The following is a 14,266-nucleotide window of genomic DNA, read 5'->3' as shown; positions in this document are numbered from 1 at the left end:
TGAACCAACACTGGAGAAATTTGATGAACGTCTTTTTTTTTTTTTTAATATGAGAGAGGTTTAACTCTTGAACACCTTGTATAGTGGGTAACCCCCAAAACAGACTATAACAATTTCTACTACCTAAAGAAAATGGATTGCGAGAATTTTACAGTTACTTTCACCACACAATACCATTTTGTGGAAGGGAGGCTTCAGATACTAGCTTGCTCAAGGGCTGAAGGATTATTTTTTGCTTCCCTCAAATCTGGAAATAAACGTATTCTTGCCTTTGGTGCTTACTAGTAAAGCTTTTAAACAGAGTCCCACTTTCAAATTAATTTTGGATGCTAAAGACACAGGCAGGACTTGTGCAGAGTTGTGTCATAAAGTGGTGGCCATCATAGATTTTGGAAGCAGAAAGAGGGGAAAGATACATGACCAGCCATAAATGAAAATGTCTGAACTGTGAAGTCTTAAAATAGATGGGTGTGAAGCTAGTATTTTTTAATGTTTTATGAAACATCTGCAAGAGTGGTAAGCAGAGCTGTTCTCAGGATTAACATGGTTATGTGACAGGTGGTAGTACAGGCTGGCTGTTATGACACAAAGAAAGATTTAAGTGGCATTGTAAACTGTTTTCTATGGACTTTTCATTCCAATGTACTATTATAGCCCAAAAGAGTAACAAAATGCTGAGTGTCGAACATAAACTCCTAAAAGTTTTGCCATGGCATATGAGAGGAAAAGAGCCGTGAGTGGGAACTACCCTCCTATGTATTCTGAAGGGAAGCTAAGTATGGATGAGAAACAACCTTCATCTATCATTCCCTCTGGAGTATACTGCTGTGAGAGACAGATTGCCAGGCAGTCCACAAAACAGGTACACTGGACATTTCCAGTATATTTAGTTTATATTAGTAACCACATCATCAACTCCTAAGCTTCAGACTGCTCCCAGTGGATATCCAAATTGACTCAAAAATAAATAGCCCCTTTCCCCACCTTTTAAATAACCAGTTAGTTTATGGGTCTCTTCTGATAATCATCTGCTCATTCATAACAATTAACCATCAGTAAACTGGGCAACTACAATTTGATTCCCACATAAAACGCCAAGTACAGTATCAAATGTGGAGTAGAGGCAGTGAGATGACGAGGGATACTATTGTGTTGTGTGGTACCCATGATACCGTGTTCCTGTGTCTGATGTATTTGTGTGAGAAAGAAAAACAAGAATAAGCTATGTCTGAATCTGAGATAACTAGTTACATACACAGCTAAACCCAGCTAATACTACATTTTCATGCACATACTTAAACCCAAGAAAATTACAGTGTGAAGGATAACTTCATATTCTTACCTTCTATTGCTGATAGGAGAACTCGGGAATGGTCATATGCGATTACATTTGCATATCTATTCTTTGGTTTGTTTACTTCCAAGTTTGAATGTTCCCATGTGAACTGCTGGCCAGGGTCAATTGACTTTAAAAGAAAAACAGCACACACAAAATCAATACTGAAGAACACAGAATTATAGGTACTTATCACAAGCAATGAACATGATTTAAAAAGAAAATTCTGAAGCCATACTCCATGAAGATGATTCCAGCCGTGAAGCCGAACACTAATGTAAACAGCACAACACAAAATGATTAATCACAGTAAGAAACAGTGGTAGTCACCAACATTGATTCGAATGAAAAAAATCGATATAGATGTTCTGTTAATATTAGACGGGCAGGTTTTTAGTTTTACTTTCCTATTTCCCTCTCTGCTGCTGCAGTTTACAAGTTATCTTCGTTCAATATCCCTTCTGGTTCCATGAACATTATTTTATCTTGATTGCTCGTCACTATTCTTTTCTATCTGGACCTGAGCTCAGTCTTTAAGTTGGATGGTCTTTCACTGGGTTCGCTGAGCATGTATTGTACTGCTGGTTCTTCATTTACATGATTATATTTTAATGGTGACTTATGGTTTTATCTGTTTCTTAATAACACATGATGGCCAACATCACAAGACAATTTGTACAATTCACATAGTTAACAACAACAGTAAGAAAGGAAAGTTAGTTAAATCAAGTAATTGTTATAGTCAGAAAATTAATTTACAGTCCAATGTAGGTAGTCTAATAGTTCTGTTATCATTATACCTTTTCCATTTACCATTGTATATTATCATTACATTTATTGAGTTTAATTCTTTTCTCCTTATGTTAAGCTTATTTTTTCTGGTTTTTAATCTTTTTTCATATATTAATTCAGCAAAAATCTAAAATAAATACTGCATGTGTATAATATATATGTATTTATGAGTACATATATGTTATATATGAGAACTACTATTACTCAGGATAAAATTCTGGTTTGATTATAAAATGTTAGGGCACTTGTTAATTTCCAGTCATGTTGTAGAAATCAATATTATCAAAGTCAAGTTTTCAGAAATAATAACAAAATAGGCTTATATACAGGTTAAATCTTTTTTTAAGTTAATAAAAATTTCAGCAGAGTTTTCCTTCCTTTTTCTTAAGAAACTGAATGCAGGGCCTTGCATATGCTAGGCAAGTACTCTCCTACTGAGCCACCTCCCCAGCCATTAGCTGTTATTTTGATGCTGGGTATTTTCTATGCCTTCATGTGTATAGGTAGAAGTTGAAGGTAGGATACACAGCAGCTATCACAATATTAAAGATGCAATTGCTTCTATTAAAAGGTATGGAATTCAGGGCAACAGTAAAATCCACAAGTGTGCAGTCAAGCCTGTTAGAATCGCTTTTAATATCCTCCAAACATACCAAAAATTTCAGCAGGATACAGAGCAGCCTCTAATCTAATAAAGGACATAAAACCTTTTTCCTTTCTTAGCCTAGGTTAATATACAGAATCAATCATTGAACAGTATTCAATAAAACAATTATCCAAGCCTTTAGAGTCTAAAGAACAATGCTATTAAGGGACTTGCTAATTTGTTTATCCAGGGAAATATATTATTTCCCCTGCACAACATAATCCTCTCCACGTATTCCATGGGCATTCAGATATTCAGGAGAAAGCCTTCAAATTAACCTTAAATGTGGTCTATACAGAAAAACTCTGTGCAATGACCAAGACCAGCTTTATAAAGTGCAGGGGTCTATTATGTCCTTGGTTTAGAAGTTCTTTTGGCTCTAGGTGAGTTTACAGATCAAACTCTATATTCTTTAAGTCACAGTGCTGCCTGTACAGCTTTAGTCAAGTTTGCATCTATACCAGTCCTGGCTTAGTAAACAGTTTAAGAAGTGCTTTGTAATACGTAAGTAGAATTAATGAATAACTGATTTTCAGAAAAGTTCATGAAGAAAATTATGGAGTTAGTGCCTCTACATAACATGGAAGTTAAAGAACAAGCCATGAGAACATCAGTATACAATGTACTGACATTTCAATACTTGACATCATTATCATGCTAATGATAATGGTTAGTAATTAAATATATAATCCTGAAATTCTACCTACTATTAATATTTCACTCCACATTGGTGAACTTTACTGGGTATACAAATCACTTGTACAATATTCTTTCAAATATCTCAAGAAGGTACTAAGCCCATTGATATACAGTACTTATGGTAGAATATATTACTTATTCTGATGGCCTTGTTTTACTTTGATGAACATTACCCACGTATGTATAAAATGCCATGCGTTTGATTTCTGTTCTTGCTACAGGTTCTTATCCCTCTTCATATTTATATCACAAATACATGGAGGAGTTTAAAAAGTGGCAATGGAAAAACGAGCCATGCACCACATTTGTTAATATGCTTAGGCTTTAAGTGTTGCCCATGAAAAAAAAGTAATAGGATAATTATAATAGCTGCTATATCCCGATGCTTTATATGCAGTACATTTAACTTTCACAACTGTTATGAGGTGGGTACTTTTTTTTCCATTTGGCAGACAAAGAAACTGAAGTTCAGAAAGATTAGTTCAATAAATCTTACAGAGGGTCTTCTCTGTGGCAGGCATTGTGCTACTTGGTGGTCAGATAGTTTGGTTGAACTCACACAGCTAGATTCATATGGTTACCCCAAAACTCAGGTCTGCAGGAGTCCAAAGCTCAGCTGATAATTACCAGCTGGCAATTGTTAAGCCATGATGCTACTTAAATATCCAGAATGCCACCGCAAAATGAAGAAGTTTGGCATAAGAAACATATCTAAACACCACCATCCTTTATTTCCCCAGTGTGAATGATATTTTTTCCCCAACGTATCATGCTGTGCCATTCTGGGACAATTACGTAAGAAATCAAGTTTTAAAAATGAGGTTGGCTTCACATGGATGATAAAACAGATGGGATGCAGCTTACATTTATACTTGTTTTACACGGATCAAACAAACATTGATTAAATAATGCTGACTTGTCTTCGTACAACACAGGACTCATCTATCTGCACCTATCTGTCTGACTGAACGTTTAACAAAACACAGCTTAGGTCATTATTTTTGGAGCTTGTCAGAATGCAGACAACAGTAAACTCAGTAAAAAAGAATAACTACTGAAAGTAGGTGAGGTTATCCTAGCATCTTTTATATTTTAAAAATTTCATTTAGGAAAATCATTTTTCCATTATCCATATTAGCAAAGAAAAGATACCAAGGATGAATGAGACCCTTATTCTTAAAACCTACTTTTTAGGCTTTTCTTAGTGATGGCACAGTTCTTTTCCTCTTTGTACTCTGGTCTCCCTTGCTGCCATTGGAGGATGAATAAAATGGATGAATTTTATGAATAAAATAAAAACATGGAGGAAGAATGTACATCTTGAGGGGCACAGAAGTAGATTTCCACTTCGACTTTATATTTCTCGCTGCTCCACCCTGACCATGCCATCTTCTTACTACAAGGTTAAGCTAAGGTCACCCTAAGAGTGTTCAAAACAGTTTGAAATAAGCACTTTGATCTAATGGACTCAGTGAATCCCTTTCTCTGGGCCTGCGGTTAGTATTTTTTTTGCTGGGCTTGATTCTTAGTTCCTCCTATTCATCCTTGTGGCTCTGCCTATGGAATCAAGCTGCCTTGTGATACTTTGCCTCTGAACCCTCAATCCAAAATACTACCTTCTTGAGCTAAAGTTCTTTCTAGATTTCTTCACTCTCCCTTGAGAACTTTGCAAGTTAGAAATAAAGCAGATTCATTCAATCAAAAGTTGATTATTAGACTTTTTATAAGCTATATGAAATTTGTACCTTACATTGTCACAGAATTCACAAACAAGAAGGCTTCATTATATTCAGATTTGCTTCTCCAGTCAGTCAAGAAGCCCCTATAAAAACACTCTGGATGGACCCTATATAACATCTGAAACATTACCCTGTTCCTGAACTGTTTTACATATCTGTCAGTAAACTTGGTCTTGGGCTGCCCCTCACCACCACAGCTTTTGACTAAACATTCACATTTTTTTTTTTTTTTGGTGGTATTGGGGTTCCTGGAAACCCTTCTACTTCCGGGCTACACCCCGATACCTATTTTTATACTTTTTTATTTGGAAAAAAAGTCATCTTAAGCCTGCGGGATCCTCCTGTTTCTGCCTCCCAAGCGCAGGGATTACAAGCGTGGGCCACCATGCCTGGCTAAACATTCACATTCTAAAAGATTGTCAATGACGCTGGGTGTGGTGGCGCAGACAGTAGGCTCACGCTGGTTTGGAGCCAGCCTCGCTGGTTTGAGACCCTGTTTCCAAATTTAAAAAAAATATAAAATAGGTCTGGGAGTGTAGAGGGGCTTCCAGAAACCCCAGTACCATCAAAATAAAATAAAATAAAAATAAAAAGTAAAAGACTGTCAATGGACTGACTTTGCCTTACTGAGAAAAGTTACCAAATAGAAGGAAAATGTTCCTTGTGAGTGATTTAAAGAAGAAAGTCTCAAGTAGAAGCTTGCTTATGTCAAATGGTTTGCATTTATTTAGTCTTGAACTTGATGGTCTGAAATTATAATTTCTTTTTTTAATCAACTATAAATTTGTCTTCAAATAGCCAAATGTAAAAAGAAGGTACATGAAAAATAAGCTAGATAAAAATGTAGATAATCTCTATGCCAGATGTATTTATAATTTTATACTATTCTCTTGATTAAAATATTTATTTACATCAACACTGTAATAAAATGACTAACACTTGAATAATAGTCACTGTGCTTTATAAGTATTAGCTAATTTTATCTTTAAAAAGGCCCTAGAATTTGTTACAACTTGTGTGTGTGTGTGTGTGTGTGTGTGTGTGTGTGTGTGTGTGTGGTGTGCGCACACACACACACAATTTTTTTTTTTTTTGCGGGCCTGGGGATGGAGCCCAGGGGCATTTGACCTCTGAGCTACACCCCCTGCCCAATTTTTATTCTTTTTTATTTTGAAACAGGGTCTCACTGAGTTGCAGAGGGCCTCACTAAGTAGCTGAGGCTGCCCGTGAACAACGATCCTCCGGTCTCAGCCTCCCAAATGCTGGGATTACAAGCATGCGCCACCACACCTGGCTACACACACACACACAATTTGAGCCCAGGGACATTCTATCTCTGAGCTATACCCCAACCCCTTTTTAAAAAAAAACCAAAAACATTATATTTTGAAACAGGGTCTCACTAAATTGCTGAGGCTGACCTCAAACCTGTGATCCTTTTACCTCAGCCTCCCATGTACTGGGAGGAATATGCCAACATGCCTGGTATAGTTACCACTATTATGATTTTATAGATTAAGAAACTAAGGTACACAGAATTTAAATAACTAACATTTAAATAGCCAGTAGGCAGAGAAGCCAGGATTGGGGTCCAGGTATTCTGTTACCCTATGTCTGAGTGGTCAGCAGCCATGCTATGCTTTCTTCTCAGTTAAACTAGAGAAGATTCCTGAATGTTTGTTCTCCTGAAATGCAACACAGGGAAGGCTGGGAACAAAACTCCATATAGTACTGCTGAACTATGTTTTAATCCTAAACACAGAACAAGAGACATCAATTTTTACATCAGAATACAGACAATGAATAAAATTTCATCCCAATATGTACCGGTCCTTTTTCAATAAAACGTAGGTTTTATCATCTTAAAACAAACTGTTTAATGCTTCTGCAAAATTTGACCTTTTCACCCAGAAGAAAAATATAGTTCATATATGTGAAACACCACACAATAGTAGTTATTCTGTTCCATTTCTCTCTTGACCCCACAAAGAGAAAAACCTCAAAATATTTTTTCAGAAACTATCAAAGAGAAGCCACAAAAAAGAAATGGATTCATCCTGTTTTTGTGTGTTTTTAAAACAACTAACAAAAATGTAATTATATAGAAGGAATAAACCAACTACTTCACTTGCCACACTAAAGGCCAGACCATCCTTTTTACAGGGATTTGAACTTCCAATGACCTTAACTTCCAGTGAAATACTATCTTTCCACATGGTTCCCCATCAGTAGGTTGGTATGGTTCTTACTTAGTGTGGTTTGCTCTGGGTTATTCTCACGTCCCTTCTAAGGCTCAGAATAGCAATCTGCCATTGACTGTGTAGTTCTGCTTTGAAGTCTTTTTCAGATTCATTCATTCATATTTTTCTCTCTTGATTATACATGTATATATTATATATGCATGTATATATTATATATAATATACAGCATATAGAGAATATTTATATGTGTGTTTGAAAAGAGAGAAATACATCTATTTGAAAAAGACCTGTGCTTTCATAGTTGAGAAGGTCAATTTGCAAGATTAGCAAAGCCCTGCAATTGGCATAATGAGTACCTTCTTCAAAGAGAAGAGACCGAGTTGAGTTGACTCTAACAGTACTTTATAAACTTGAACCTGAGAAAGGGGTAGAAAAATCTAGTGATAAGCAATGTGTGAAGGTCAGAGAGCAGGTGTGAGCTTCCTCTTTGTTTCCGGTTAGCTGTTAGGTCATATGACTTGGGTCTGTTTGCTCTATGTCTCCTTTTCCTATTAATGACATGCAAGGGTTAGGTGTGTGCCTTTGTTTTCTCTTATCCCTCTTTATCCAATTAGTTATTAAATCTTCCTGAGTCTCTCCCTGTAAGAGCTGATCTCATTCAGGCCACTGTTAGAGGATCAAGAATTCAAAAAAAAAATTTAGAGACTCCTGGTGTTAACTAATGAAAAAAGCAACCTTGAACAGCAGAAAAAAATGCAGAATTTTTAAGAGTAGCAAACTCATCAAAGCTATCAAATACTGTTTCAGTCAGATATTTTGCACAGTTAAAACTTAATCTTTAGGTGATAAAAATGCATAAAGTCTCTATCTTATCCAATGGTTTGATTTGAAATTCTGACCGCAACATATTATATAATAAAGAAAATTAGAACTGGTATGTTAGGAAATAAAGAAGATAACTTATGCCCATAGTAAATCATTTAGCTATGTGAAGTGAGTAATTATTTGAGGCCAGCCTTTAGTAAATATTTTCTTGTAAATTATATCAGTAATAAGGATGAGTTAGTTTATTTTAATAATGATATCAGTTACTCCTATAAGTACATTAAGATTTTCTTAACCTATTATGAATTGGAAAAGGTGGAAAACAGTGACTATATAAACAAAGACACTGGGTTCTTTTTTTCTCACCTCAGTACAGCACACACTGTTGTCTCTGAAATTCAGATAAATTATGCGTGTGACTGTAGAAAAGCTTATTTTGAGAGATCTTTTTTAAATGAGAGTTTGAGGGAGAACCTGCAACTTTGCAATATAGATATTTAAAAATCCAGAGTTTATATTTTGTATTCCTTTTCATTAAGCCTAATATTTTCCTAAATACTACTAAATGCAGCAGAAAGATATTCCTAGTTCCCAAAGGCAATGTTCCAGAGCAGTGAGAGTAGTCATGTTGAAATTCTAGCATTTTAGTCTTTAGCTATTTATCTCATATATTAAATAAAGTGAATTAGAAAAAAGGAACGGGCAGATTTGCAGTTGAATATCCATAAGGACTAGAGTGCCACTGGAATATCACTTTATAGATAAGGCTCACACATCAGGATTTCTGGTGTTATTTGGAAAAGCAAAAAAAATTACAGAATTTTTAGACAGCTTAGGACAGGAAAAACATTATTAGAACTTTATTTAACTGCTCTGATAAAAAGATAAAGCTGGCTAAACTGGTGAATGTAATTATAGCGATGAACAAAAAGAAGTCACTTGATCAGCAAATATTTTGGAGAGTATATTTGGAGACTATATCTAGTGATAGGTTATACACTCCTAGGAACATAGAGAGTATGGTAACTGTGTATAGGTAACAAATAATATTATCTATTGAATGCCACTCTTGTGTACTCGTAAATTGGTTATTTCATAGCTGCATCCTTTCTTTCCCATAAACAAGAACACCAGCTTTTGTCTCCATATTAACAAGAAAAAGGCATTCATTCTTAATCCATTTGAAAAAATGTTGACATCTGTAAAAACCCTAATGTGTTAAATATAAGCACCTGATGCAAAGTTATCACTAAAAAAGTCGCTAGATGTTTTGCCCTTTCTCACTTCTTCAGAACATTCCTGATAGAGGGCAATGTTAGAAACCAAGCGATGTCTGCTTTTTCTTAAGTGCCAACCCTATCTGCTCTGACATGGGAGCATAAAACTTAGGCAACTGTCTCATTAATTTAGGTGAAGTGATCCATTTCTTCCCTCCTACTTTTTATATAACAATATAGCTACCTCATTTGGAATATCATCCTCTTTTCTGGCAGACATAACAACAAAAATAACACAAGTAGCCACATATATTTCTTATTTTTTCCTTTTCATTTGATAATAGAGACCTGATCATTCAGACAAATCAGTGTATAAGTAAATTCAAAGGAAAAACCCACCAATGAATTAACAGCATGTTTTCATAATTGCTGTGTGATTCATACTGCAATAACATTAAAAAGTAACACCTTGGCCGGGCGTGGTGGCGCACGCTTGTAATCCCCGCGCTTGGGAGGCAGAGACAGGAGGATCACGAAGGTTCGAAGCCAGCTGTGCACGCTGGCTTAGGAGACCCTGTTTCCAAATAAAAATGTAAAAATAGGTCTGGGAGTGTAGCCCGGAGGTAGAAGGGCTTCCAGGAACCCCAGTACCACCAAAAAAAAAAAAAAAAAAGTAACACCTTAAGGAAAGTAGCAGAGATAAATCATCATCTTACTTTTTAAAAAATCTGATTGAGTTTCTTAAGTGGTAACATTAATTCTTGGTGAAGTAGAGAAAGTTCTACATTGCTATTTTTCTCCCTTTTATTTTACTTTGCATCCTACAGGCAGATGTATTTTAGCATACTTGCCATTTAGCCACAATAACAACAAAAATTGTTAATTTTTTGTTTCCTCTCTTGTTATTTAGTTTCATATGTGAGGGGTGAAAACATGAAATTCAAAACTGAAGCATAAAACAACTTGTGATAATTTTTAATCAACACTTTTCAAGTCTTCTTTTCTGGATCAGAAAGATAAAAATTCTATATTTAGCCAGACATGGTGGAGCACACTTGTAATCCCAGCATTCCGGAGGCTGAGACCAGAGGATGACGGTTCACGTATACAGCCTCGGCTAATGAGGCTCTTTTCAACTCAGTGAGAACCTGTTTCAAAATAAAAACTAAAAAATGGGGCTGGGGGTGTAGCTCAGAGGTACAATGATTCTGTACCGCAATAAATAAATAAATAAATAAATAAATAAATAAATAAATAAATAAAATAGGGCTGAGGAGTAGCTCAAAGGTAGAACGCCCCTGGGTTCCATCCCCACTACTGGAAAAAAAAAAATTCTGTATCTAAAATAAATTGGGAAAATGTGATTCTTTAGTCTGAGATAATACACTTTAAAACCTCCCCACCTCATTTCATTCCAAATGTATTTAGTTCAACCGTCTTAGTTGTAGCAGGAATTTCCACAAATGCCTTTTGGGCACAGTATGTATACTAGGAACCCCTTGCTGTTAATATCATTACTTTTTGCAGGTAAGATAACAATATACTGTACTAAATATAGGCTTCTAATTAAAGAAGACACACTGGGTGATCATTACTACTTAGACCCAGTGCTCAGGTATCTTACAAAGTATTTAAAATCCAAAGTGTCAGGTATACTACCCTTCTTGTGAAAAGCAAACGAGAAAGGGTAGGATGAACTAATACAATCTAGAATTTTAATTTCTTTCTGAACCAAAATATTATTTTCAAAAACTTGTTTTGTAGCTGGGTGTGGTGGAACACGCTTGTAATCTCAGTACTTGGGAAGCTGAGACAGAAGGATTCTGGGTTTGTGGTCAGTCTCAGCTATTTAGTGAGGTGCTCCACAACTTAGTGAGACCCTGTTTCAAAATAAAGAAAAATAAAAAATAAAAACCCTCAGGCTGGGAATGTAGCTCAGAGGTAGAATGCCCTGGGTTTAATTTCCAGCATCCCCTCCCCCAGAAAAAACCCAAACTTATTTTGTTTAAAATATATACAGGCGTACTATTGTAGTTTTCTTAGAGACAAGTCCAGGTAAAATATTGTATTAGAAATTGCATAGATAACTTCTCATATTATCTCTTTTGACAAAGATGAAATCACCTGAGAATGTTTTTTTTGTAATTTATCTGATGGTATATACTCAGTGTTGAGCATACAGTGGATTATAAAACATATTTGTAGAATGAATGGCTGAAATGCAATGTAGGCAGGGAACAGGGCAATGATGCCTTTTACTCTAGACCTTTAAAAGAGTTCAGTAAGTTTCCTTTGGAAAGTGTGATGATAAAGTAAACATATACTGCAATAAACCAGAGGTATGTAAAAATCATTTAACGTAAGCTGAACAGCTCCCAGCTCACTTGGCTGCAGCTTGGTTCAGAGGAGCCATTCTTAAGTATGGCACATTTGCAATTCACCCTAAGCTAACACCTGTAACAGACTTTCATGCTCTGCTTTTGAACTTTTGCACACTTCCTACTTACTTTTAGACATATTATATAATGGCCATTTTCCAGATGGCAGTTTGGTGTAGACCATATTACCAATTTCTTTTGCACAGTACTGTGTGTTTATGTAATTAATTGGCCATTTTAATATATGGCAGTTTTAATTTGTTTTAACAGTTGGGCTCCACAGAGATCTCAATGCCAGAATGTAGGCAGTGGTCAGGAGAGAGGAAAGGTTCAGTTCAGAATGAAAAATAACTATCCCAGCACAGAGCTCAGGTAGATTATGTTTCAGTTAGAGAGAGCTTACTTCCTAGCCAACATCTGCTGTCACAGTAATTAATAAGACCCTCTTCCACTCTCAGTGCTCAGTTTGGGGAATAAATTATATGGCCACCTCAGGGTAGAGATGGCTCTGACTTCCTCCTACATATGTCTCTATCTTGGGATCTAGGTAACGTTCCTGTGATAACCACCACACTCAAGGGTGTGTGTATAGACAGCAAGGATGAGAGACAGACAGATGCCAGGCCCTGCTAAATACTAAGTTCACTTACGAACTGTCTCATGGAGAAGTGGGTGCCAAACACTAGAATATACCTAGTGGGATGTCATAGACAGACCCATAGAAGGTGGCCATCCTGACTCAATGATTCATCCAGACTCAACTTACTTACGTAGAAGAGAGAAAAAGGAAGACAGCAAAGCATGTGCTTCTTAATATACTTTTACTCTGGTCTTTAAAAACTTCAGTGAAGCAGCCAATTGAGATTACTATTCTTTTTCTTCTTTGAGAGCTGAGTGGATAGTGGGAGGGATGTGGAGGTGAATAAGCTAGGTGGATAGTTGTTCAATTGTGGAGCACAGAGCAAAGTTAATGAACTGATTTCACACATGGATAATTCATTCTATAGACATAATATTTCTTCTCTTGTATCTAATACTTTATTAAATTTAAGACTATGGTTGAAAGATTAGGTATATCTGGCCTTTTGCCTTTTTCTTTTTAGTACTCTGGAAATGAAGCCACAGACTTATTTTACTGCTTGAGTCTTACACAATTCAACCACCACACATGCGTTCAACTATACTTAGAAGATATATTAAAATGTCTTGAAAACCTGCCCTGTATCCATCAAGTGCTATGTAATCTCCCATCATTCTGAACTCTATTATGATGGAAGATTACAACATACCAATGAAAGTATATTAAAAATAAATCTTCCTGCATTAACCTATATAAGTAAATGCTAAGTCAGTAAGAAAGAAAGTCACAGACACAAAGAAAACTGAGCGACAGGAGAATGACTATAGTGTCTTGGCAGCATTTGGTCACCAGAGTTTAATGACATCCCATTGAGATCACACATCTGAGCAGAGTAAGGTCCCCACAATCTAATTCTCTCTCCTGTTTACAAACCAAAGGACAGATTCTAGACTAAAGTGACCTTAGAATGGTCCTTTCCTGGTTTGAAGGCCTGGCTAGGGATCAGTCTGCCTTCCCCATCAGTATATAAAAAAAGCTGCGTGTGGTGGCACATGCCTGTAATCCTAGAATTTGGGAGGCTGAGATAGGAGGATCCAGGCCCTTTGCAACTCAGTGAGACCCTGTTTCAAAATAATCAATAAAAATATAGGGCTGGAAGAGTGTAGCTTGGAGGTAGAATGCCCGTGGGTTCCATCTCCAGTACTGCCAAAAAACAAAACAAAACAAAACAAAACAAAAAAAACCCACCAAAAAAAAAAAAAATAGGGCTAGGGGTGTACTTGGAGGTACAATGCCCTGGGCGTATGTAGCATATACATATGTTACATACAGATAAGGATATAAACACACACACACACACACACACACACACACACACACACACCCTCAGAATCTTATATACTAATGATATCAGCACTTATATCTGGGATGTGGAAGTTCAGAGTGCTTTTAATTTTTTGTATATTTGTACTTCAGTTTTTTGTTTTTTGTTTTTTTTTGTTTTTTTTTTTTTACTTGTGAACATTTAAGTGCTTCCCAAATTGAGAAGAAAACTGAGTTTTAGAAAACGATTTTCCATTTTAACTCCTTGTGTAATGGGGGGACTCAACATTCTAGATGTTTCAACCTTGTAACTCCATACCCAGTTTCTCAACTAGCTTTTATGGAATATGGAGGTAACATTCAGTAAAGATTTATCATTAAGAATAATACTGAAGAGACACAAGATGAGTTTTTCACTTTTCAAATTTAACTAAAGAATGGGAGTGAGAAGAAATCAGTTTAAATTACTTCTTATTTTGAGCATGATGTTGAGGAGTATATCAACTTTATATACTGAATCTCATTTAATT

General features: G+C 36.0%; 1 protein-coding gene across 10 annotated transcripts in view; it reads right to left on the bottom strand.

Moving 5' to 3' along the window:
• The window catches only part of PTPRD (protein tyrosine phosphatase receptor type D), a gene marked incomplete at both ends in the record, with an annotated part of 415,865 nt that overhangs the window by 77,965 nt on the left and 323,634 nt on the right, over positions 1–14,266 (bottom strand). For all 10 annotated transcript variants that reach the window (XM_080708743.1, XM_080708735.1, XM_080708734.1 and 7 more), the window contains one exon: positions 1,343–1,466. In XM_080708743.1, coding sequence (XP_080564869.1) covers positions 1,343–1,466 — 124 coding nt within the window. The remainder of the gene's footprint in view (positions 1–1,342; positions 1,467–14,266) is intronic.

Source organism: Muscardinus avellanarius (genome assembly GCF_963383645.1).
Source record: "Muscardinus avellanarius genome assembly, chromosome: 13".
Taxonomy (NCBI): Eukaryota; Metazoa; Chordata; class Mammalia; order Rodentia; family Gliridae; genus Muscardinus; species Muscardinus avellanarius.
Note: the sequence above shows the minus strand (reverse complement) of the source record. Positions and strands in the feature narration are given on the sequence as shown.